Raw genomic sequence first — 9,361 nt, 5'->3', positions numbered from 1 at the left:
AGTAATAAACAGTCACTGGGGACATAACAAGCCATACCAGGTTTTGTGATTAAAGAAGTAAAGGTGCGGTTGCCCCGTCTACAGCAGTGTTGTCCCAACTCGGGCACTTGTTTTTCAAGCGTAAGCAAAAAGCCTCTGCGTGTTCCTTCCGATACCCGCCAGCTTGTTCCCTCTGTCTTGCAGCCCCTGATGAGGGGGACCTTTGGAGTGACGGGCTCTTTACATCCTTCCCCAGGAATCCCTGTTACACTATTAAAGGATCTACGCTGACCTGCTTAATTAACACTAAGCTTACTTGAAATAAATGTTGCGTTCTGTAATGAGTTTTGGGCGTTGACCAGGTTGCAAAGAGCAGCGGACAGAAAACAAAAGTTTTTGTCACTTTAGGCCCAGTTTGTCAGGGAGTTGGGATATTTGGATTTGTAGTCTGGGCTAGCGTGTGTGTTTCAGGAAGACGGTTATTGAAGCGGCTACAGATACCGGGATGCAGTCCTGTGGTCTTTACTGATGTCACTTAATGGCAAAGCAAATTCACTGTCACGTCATAAGGCTTCTAAATTAGAAGTGCAAACCTTTAGAAGTCCTCATTTAAAGTGTGAAGATAAAATGTATTGAATGCCCATCCTAGGAGTGATACTTTAGTCTCAGCCCAACCACCAGTCTGAGCTCGTCATCTGGGAGCTGTACCTGCAAACATCAAAGCTTCTACCATGAACTCTAACTTCAGATGCTCCGCAACCGTGTTATCTATTTTTTCCAGGTTACAGCAGCTTGACAAGCACTGCCAGGCCACTGCCCAGCAGTTAGTGGAGTTGCTCAACAAACAGAATCAGCTCTTCAAAGAGAAGCAGCTGCTTACAGAAGAGGTGCGGTTTCTGCGAATACAGGTACTGTGCCAAAAGAAAAGAAAGTCTGAGGGGAATATTCTGCAGCTTTAGCAGAGAAATGCGCCAGCAGTCTCATTTCAGCTCTTGGGTTTTGTTGCTGTTCTTGTTTTAAATAAGGCATTGCCTTGGCGGGGGCGGGGGGGAATCCATGCCATTGGAAAGAGACTGGTAGCTGGACCTGAGTCCCACTTAAACCTAAACCAAATGAAGAAAGTGTTTTGAGGTGACAGTAAGACAGAAGTTATTCTTGGTGACAGTTCCTAGCTTTCTTATCAGAAGGTTTTGTGTTCCTTTTTCAGAGAAGAGGGAAATCTGTTCTTTAACAGCATTAACATTTAAACAGTAGCTTGATGCTGATAGTTTGAGGGGTTTTGCTGGCATTTGTCAGACTTAAGTCCCCCTCCCACCTTGTGATTTCCCCCGCCCCTTATTGTTAAAAGTAATTTATCTTTCCTGATGCTCCATGACCACTCACCCAAGTGTGAGATGGAGAACGTGGTATCAGCCTGCCTGAGCACTAATCACTGCACCCCATCTCTAGCAGGACTGACTCCTGCTTCCAGTGGTCTCTAGGAAGCTCTGGCTTCTCATGGGCTATTGTTGCTCTTTTTTTGGCCACTGTTCTTCAGTCAGTCAGTGCTTTGGAAATCAGGGAGAGGACTGCGTGGTTTGGTGTTTTTCTTTGTCTTTCACTTACTTGTTTCGGAAAAAGAAGAACTAACAGGCACAGAATGAGGTTTTCAGTAAAACTGTCAAATAATCAAACGCCTGTTTTGTGACTAAGTAAATGAACTATTTCAACCATAGCGTGATGTTTTCTAACTTGCAAACTAGTGAGTTTGCCCAGGGTAACTGGAGTTCTGCTAACAAGGTAACAAAAGACATTCAGTGTAGGAAATGGAGTCCCGTAGCACACCTAGCAGTAAAGAGGACATGAATCGTCTTAAAACTTAAAATATTTAAATCACACTATTTTTCATAGGCTTTTTAGCTGTAGAATTTAATAAAAGTTTAACCCAGGAGAATAAAATCCATACTTTGTTATGCCTTTAATCATGTCAGTGTGTTTGGTTTTACAGGATTTCCTGTTGTAGTAGACAAACTTGGTAGCTCAAGATGGCGTAAGGTTATGAGCATGTAGTAACTACTGGCAAATTTCAGGGCAACCGAAGTGCTCTCTCTATAAGATAGTTTAAGAAGGTGGTTGTTCAGAAAAGAAAATTAAAATTTCTGCTTTAAGGGAAGCACTCTTGGTAATGTGAACAGACTTTACATGGTCCGTGGATTTTGTTATTGATAATCTATTTTATCTGGAAGTGAGCATGGTTTTATGAAGTTGGGCAGAAGTACAAAAATCATACAAAAGAGGAAAAAATCATTCAGATATTATACTGCTCTCAAGACTTGACTGGCAAAAGCTTCCTTCTTTGTGTTCATTACAAGTTAATTGTGCTCCAGAGGATACTTTTTAACTTGAGAACACTCAGAAGAGAAGAATGATATAAAAAAATTATTATAAAATGAGTCCTAAAAATCTATTTGCAGCTATTTAAAGCAACGGTGGTTCTCTGGGAATTGGAATTCAGCCCAAAAGAGCTGCCTGGAATATCAGACAATTGTTTGAAGAAAACTAAAGAACAGTTCACCATAAATGGGAGATTTTAACTACAGAAAGATGTATGTAGTTAGTGTAGAAATATATATAAAAAAACCTCAATTGCAGAATCGGTGTTGATTGAAGTTGAAAGTGACATCATATTCCACATTTTACTGTACTGTTCAGCAGTTCTCCTTTATAATCAATTTTTTTTTTTTTTTTTTTTTGGCGGGTGGGAAGGGGGAGAAACCAACGATACCCAACCTTTTAAAAGTGCTGTGAGATACACTAACCTAAACGTGCTATTGTATCTTGGAACCTAAGCCACTAGTAACTGCAGTTGCATATTTCAGGAAAAAAATGGGATGCAGATCTCAAACAGGACACAGATGGAATCAAGTAAACACCTGGATGGATGAAGAGAAATGAGCAGAAGTAGGTATTTTTTCTATATCCTATATATAGAGAGAGGGGAGGGAGAGGAAAGGAGGACTAAAACTATTTGCAGATGTGGGTTGAATCTGGCAAACACTTCAAGACAAAAGGGAGAAGGAAGTGTTTGAAACATTTTTGGGTTTGAAATTGTTGGAGCTTTTTGTGTTTGGTTTTTTTAGCACCTAAAAATATAGGACAAGCACTCCCCAGCAAAGACACAGAATTTAAAAAAAAAAACAAAAAAAACCTTAAAGATTTAAATTGGAGGGAAAGGTGGGAACTTCTAGAAGAACTCGGGTTTTACCATAGGTGCTTTTTGCTCTGGATAATCACTGGGTGTTTGTCTTTTGATTTGGAATTGGTTAGTTTTGTCGCCTCCAGTAGTAGTTGCCTTCTGAGGAAGCAGAATCCTCTCTCTTTCTTCAGAAAGGCTACAATTTGTTTTGTAATAAATCATAAAACTTAGTGTCATGTTGAAAGAAACATTATATAAACAAAAAACATTATATAAATAAATGTATTTGGAGCAGTGCTTTTGGACTTACAGTACTGCTACATAATTATCGCTGTTCCTATTGCCTTATAAGAGTTACTTAACTGTAATTTAAAAGTCCCAGTTTTCAAAATTGCGTCATTTATTTTAATTTAGCTGACCTAGAGGAAAAAACCCCACTGACAAACCTGTAACCTTCATAGAATTTGTTTTCAAAACTCGGGTTACTTCCACTGCGATTTTTATTTCTAGTGTTAGTGTTTGCTGTATGGGGGGGAAGGAAAAAAGAAAGAAGGGCGGGGGAAGATGTCTTTAAATCCAGCTACATTCTGGTGTGTTGAGAGTCTGTTTTTCATAGAAAACTCATTTGACACTGTAAGGAAAATTCTGGGTTTTAAAGTGAATGAAAAAAAGTCATCATAAAAGAAATATTTGATCCTGCTACCTGCTGAATTCCCTTACAGGCAACATGAGTTAAAAGGCTTTTAGCAGCCTTGTTGAAGGAGCAACCAAGACAAGTACCACAGTTTTCGAAAACATCTTTCTCATTCTCAGCAGTGAATTACACGCTTTTAAAATAATAATGTTAAATCTCCTATTACTAAAAGAAGCTCAGTATTAATTCAGAATAACTGCCTGCCTACAACATGATGAAGATGCTCACACCGTAATTTTCATTCGCATAGAGCTAAAAAGGACCAGTATGATAATGTGGCCTGACCTTACAGCGTGGGCTGTGTATCAGGCCATTACACTAATATTTAATGGATGGCACTAATATTTAATAAAGGTATACAGCATAACATATTCAGGTCCCCATAAAGGTAGTCAAAAGTTTAATTATGGTATTTACACCTCTCGTTTCGAAAGTTTTTGGAAGATTCAAGTTTTGAGTTTCTACCTTTGAAAGTCTCTCTTACATTGCAACTTGCTCCAAGGCAGGAGAAGATATTTAGCTCCCCTTCTATATAGGTACTAAATACAAATGTGCATAGTACAGCAACCAACCATCTAAACTGAGATTACTAGAAACCTCAGTGCTGCCCACCCAGTATGAGCGTGTTTCTGAAAGCCGGAATGCTCCTCGCTTGCAGGATCTGCCTTGGTGTCCATCAGTTTGACAGAAGTAAGTATTTGTCCCGGTTGATAATCCCCTCACAGACCCTGGCTGCCGGAAGGGGTTGCTGGCCAGCTGAGCCAGCGAGAGTGCAGACTGACAGGATTCGGACCTTGGGGATTACCTCCAGCTAGGGCTGTCATCGTACGCTGCCGCTCTGCCTTCCCCCCTGAAGATCTCCTCCTGCAAGCCAGCCCCTCCCTGGCAGGAACCCGCGCTCTCCCTGTGCTCTCCGTATGGCCGAGCCACTAAAACTCTCCTCCCTCATTACAGATGTCTTTTTCACAGTGAGCATGTCTGTGAACAGACTGCCTTTCTTCTAAACAGAAGTTAAAATATACTTACCCGTGACTATAGTCCCGTCCTCGCCCCTCTAGTCTCTCAGTGGGAGGTACTGTCAGAATTACAGCTGTTCTGAGCGGTGGTTTTCTTTGTTTTGTTACATCAGCATGAATTTTCAGTGAGGTCCCAGCAGCGAATTCAGTGCTTGATGTGCTCCCAAGTGCCCCGTTAGCTTTTTTTTTTTCATTCTGTGTTACAGAAGGGGAGCTTTATGCCAGAAAACAAGTAGCTTGTCCATCTCCGATGTCAGAAGTGATTCAGGCTCGATCCTTACATGGCCCTCAACTGTTCTTCAGGAGACCTGAAGACTGCTTAGGTTACTGGGGGGGAGAGCTTTTTTCCTAGTGTAGTCTAAATCCACAAAAATAAGTGCCCCTGCCAAGTGTTTGGAACAGGCAGTGACATCCCACAGCCAGGGGTTGGTGGTTGGTTTTTTGTTTGGTGTGTTTGGTTTTTTTAAGCAGGTGAGAGGAAAGTCTTCATTACTCCTTGGATGGAGTGTAGTCTGAGACGATGAGAGTTATACTATGACAGGAGTGGACAGAGGTAGACCTCTGCTTGATGTCTGACTGCCCTGACATGACACTTCAAGGGCTGCATCACCTAGTATTTAGCTCTTCAGATTTTGTGAATCTGCAGCTGTAGGAGGCCCGTACCTCCTGTGCAGTGTCTGGCCAATGGGCAAAGCTGGGGAGCAGCTCAGGAGCTAAGCTCGGCCCTCCTGAGAGTTCCACCTTGGGTTTTGCAGCTGTGTAAATGAGGATTGAGGCACTTAAGCCACCCGAGTGCTTTCTAACTGGACAAGAAGCTAGTGGCTCCTCTCCCCTCCATTCTGAGTACAGTTAACAGCAATTAAACCATTCAGATGTCCGTGGTTCTGCTCCTACAAAAACTTACAACCTGTACACCTAAGAATACCCAACCATGCAGTTAAAACAGATGCCACTGAGGGGAGGGAGTGTTGGGAGGAACCTGAGCAGTTTGTGCTGCAGAGGTCTGCTCACTGACTATCAAAGTACTGTTGGGAGGAGGAGACGCTTTAAGACTGGGAAGGCCCCTGCCCTTGACTGTCCAGTGACCAACTCATTTGCCAATTACCTGGACATTAGGAGTGACAGGTTTGTGACCATTTAGTCAGAGAACTGCGCGTCTCAAATGACTGCTTTAGCATCCAGGCTGTTCTGTAGTGGGGTACACTGAGACTCTGCAGGTATTTGCGCTTTATTTTTAAAGCAGTTGAGGCCTGGGCGTAGTCAGGTGGAGAAAGGCCTACTTCCCCAGTCAAGCTGAGGTTCAGCATCTCGCAAAGCATTAACACTGGGTAACTGTGGTGACGAAAGACACGTAGGCTCCCCGAGGCTTTGGGGTGGAAGTATTGGTACCTGGCTGGTTTACGTGCACACAGGCAGGGCTAATGAAATGCTTTTTGTGGCTGTAGGTGACAAGAAGATGAAAAATGACAGCTTTTGAGTTAGAGGCATATATGACAGTATGAAGTTTCCAGGGTAGAAATGTTTTGGAGTTTAGTGGTACAAAATGCTACTGTCTGAAAAGGGGTGCCTAAAATAGAGGACTACCTCGGGGTACAGCTGGGCATGTTCACTTCAGTAGTCGGGGGGGAGAGCAGTGGGCAAAGGTGCCAGGCTATCAACTGGGCCACCAAGGGCAGCTGTGTGGCAGAGGAGTGGGCTGGTTGGGGATGTTGTAAGCCACCCATGACAGCAACAATTGCCAAGAGGGTTCTCCAGGAGCTGAGTGTTGCGGGGGTGGGGGTGGGAGGTTGCCTTTTTAATCTCTGCCTGCACTCCGATGCTGGCCATACGCAGAGGGTTACTGCAGCACGGAGTAGGTTTCCCCTAACCAGTCAGACACAGAATTCAAGCTCCAAGGCTTTCTGTGGCTGTAGTTCATTCTTCCTTGCACTAGTTGCAGACACAACTGTAGCAGTTGGTGTTGGTGCATGTATTTTGAGGAAAAAAGTACCATGTTGTTAATTCTTTAACGAACTGCAGCTTCATAAATTCTCCTTTTTTAACTCAGCCCTAATTGCCTTGTCAACTAAGGGAAAAAAAAAAAGCAAAACCCTTTTAGTCCTCTAATGCAAAACCAGCCAAAGTAGAAACTTTATTTTTATTTCTGAGGTCAGTTACATTTCTTGAATTCCAATTTTAGAACTCCAGTGGCTTAATTCTAGGTAGCTCCCCCAGCTCCAATAGAGTTTGATGTCTCGCTCTTAATTCAGTCCTGAAGTGCTACTGCGGAGGCACAAACAACAGCTACCCAAGAGCTTCAAAACTGCGAATTAGCCTTCCCCCCAGAGGTTCCCACCGGCCCCCAGGCAGCAGCTTCCTGTTTTGCTGCAGCTGCCCACCCCGTACGCACGCTGTACAATTCACAGCAAACGCGCTCTGGCACAAACCTGCCGCCTCCTTCCTGGAAAGGAGAAGGGGCAGGATCTTAGACGTGCCACAAAACAAGAGCTCAGTTATTTACTGCTAAACGTGAACGATGTCTGAAGCTCATGGAGATCCTGTTTTTCAGAAATCAAATAGCTCTTGTTCTCGCTACCTGTAAGACTTCTGATCTTAGAAAGAGGCGAGGACAGCAGGCCGGCAGGAAGCGCAGGCTTTGAAATAGCGCTTGTTTATGTTGCATTACCACAGTCTCAACCATTTCCGTATTTCTCTTCTAAGAACTCGCCCGCAGGCTGAAGTGACACAAATGAGAAACACAAGCAATGCGATACAGACTACTTACTTACACGCCCGTCTCTTTCTTTTATCTTTCAGGTCTGCTCTGCACCTGGCTCAAACTTGGGCTTGTCTGAGGCTCACCCGAGACACCTCTGCAGAAAACAGGCACGCTTGCTGGCTAATTTCAACTGGTTTCCACTTGTTTTTAACTACAGAATCATAAATATTTTGAAGCATTACCAGCCTACCAAACTTCCTAGGAAGACAGCTGAGACACTACTGAAAAGGCTAGGCTTGCAACCCAGTTTTAACAGCTATTACATAGTGTGGACTTAATTCATAATTTGTACAATTTTTTTATAAAATTTTTTATCTATTTTTATAATTGGACATAGATGTCTTATTTACAGACTGAAATACCAATAAACATAACTGGGTTCTTATTTTCCTCGTTCTGTCCTTCTGCGTTCAAGGAAAGCGTGTGCACAGGGAGGAGGGAGACGGGGACTGTTTGTAAGTCAGTCAGTCCTGCACAAGCACGCTGCGCTCCTGTTCATAAACTCATTGCCAGAATCTACCTGGGAACTTTATTTTTACAAGGTACTTATCACTTTTTATACAGAAGTGAGAGTCCCAACAACTACTTATCCATCAGGAAAGCGTAAGAATGATTGAGAAATATTCCATGTAATGCGGAAGAATTTCCATGGGGCAGGTTTCCCTTCAAAACTTTCACTGGATAAAGCCTTTAAGAGAAAGGAACCCTTAGTACAGATTAGCCTTTACGCAAGGTGCCCGGCTCTCACCGGTGAAGTGGTGATTAGTTAGACTTTTCCACCAGCAAATATTTAGCAGTCTCAGGGATGGGCACCAGCTGAACTTGGCTTCACATTATTGAACTCAAAACGTTTGGAGGATAGAGTTCGTTGGAGGGCTTTTTTCTGGTTAACTGCACACTTGTGGTTTTAAAAGTTACTTTCCAAATACCAGACTGTTTCAGAAAGAATTTATCTGAATCTTTTGCTAACTAGTGCAGGATAAACTAGAGTACATAAGGAAAAAGTTTCTACATCTATTATCTTCAGTGCAGTTGTAGAATTGCACTAGTAAAGGGGGGGGGGGGAAGCACAAAGAACAGGAGCCCATTAATAAAGCTACCTCAGCCAGCATGAACCCAGAGAATGTAACAAAACAACACATGCAGTAAGTTACCATTTGCTGAGGGACACAGGCTTTCCTTCCCTTGTATTTCAGCAGTTAGTAGTGGTACAGCCCTAACATCGGAGTGGGGTTTTTTGCCTCCCTATGTCAATTTCCTGCCATATTAAACTGCCAAACGCATCTGATCGCCTCCCTGAACTGCTTCACCAGTATGACAATAAACGTGCTTAAAATGGCTTCGGGTCTTTAGGGACAAGCAAGCCTGATGAAGGGAAGTCCTCGCTAGTCGAACTCTGGGTTTTCCACGGTAATCAGGCTGACAATTTTTTAAGTAAGTGTCCCTACTTTATAGATGGTTACACAGGTAAGAATATACATTTATAAATGTAGGAATATGCAAACTTTTTTTTTTTAATTTATTTTTTATTATTCCACAGCGTAAATCCGTGTTTAAATAGGAGAAAGTGCCTATAGGCTACGCGTGCAAAGGAACCGGGGCACCTAGTCCCAACACTTAGGCTTCACTGAGATCCTGGAGCTGCCGTGCCCTGGCCCGAGGCACTGCTGGACTCTCAACCTTTCTGGACCTGCCTCACCTACCAGGTGGCTTCTGGTGGCTGCGTGCAGAGCACCGCT

General features: G+C 43.1%; 1 protein-coding gene across 1 annotated transcript in view; it reads left to right on the top strand.

Annotated features, from left to right (window-relative positions):
• Positions 1-8,004, top strand: part of SDCCAG8 (serologically defined colon cancer antigen 8) — a 118,534-nt gene extending 110,530 nt beyond the window's left edge. The window contains exons 18-20 of the mRNA XM_009276349.1: positions 761-887; positions 2,838-2,919; positions 7,661-8,004. Of these exons, the coding sequence (XP_009274624.1) occupies positions 761-887; positions 2,838-2,903 (193 nt within the window). The 3' untranslated portion in view covers positions 2,904-2,919; positions 7,661-8,004. The remainder of the gene's footprint in view (positions 1-760; positions 888-2,837; positions 2,920-7,660) is intronic.
• The last annotated feature ends 1,357 nt before the right edge of the window (positions 8,005-9,361 follow it).

Source organism: Aptenodytes forsteri, unplaced genomic scaffold (genome assembly GCF_000699145.1).
Source record: "Aptenodytes forsteri isolate BGI_AS27 unplaced genomic scaffold, ASM69914v1 Scaffold10, whole genome shotgun sequence".
Lineage (NCBI taxonomy): Eukaryota > Metazoa > Chordata > Aves > Sphenisciformes > Spheniscidae > Aptenodytes > Aptenodytes forsteri.
The sequence above is the reverse complement of the archived record's forward strand: the minus strand, read 5'-3'. Positions and strand labels throughout refer to the sequence as shown.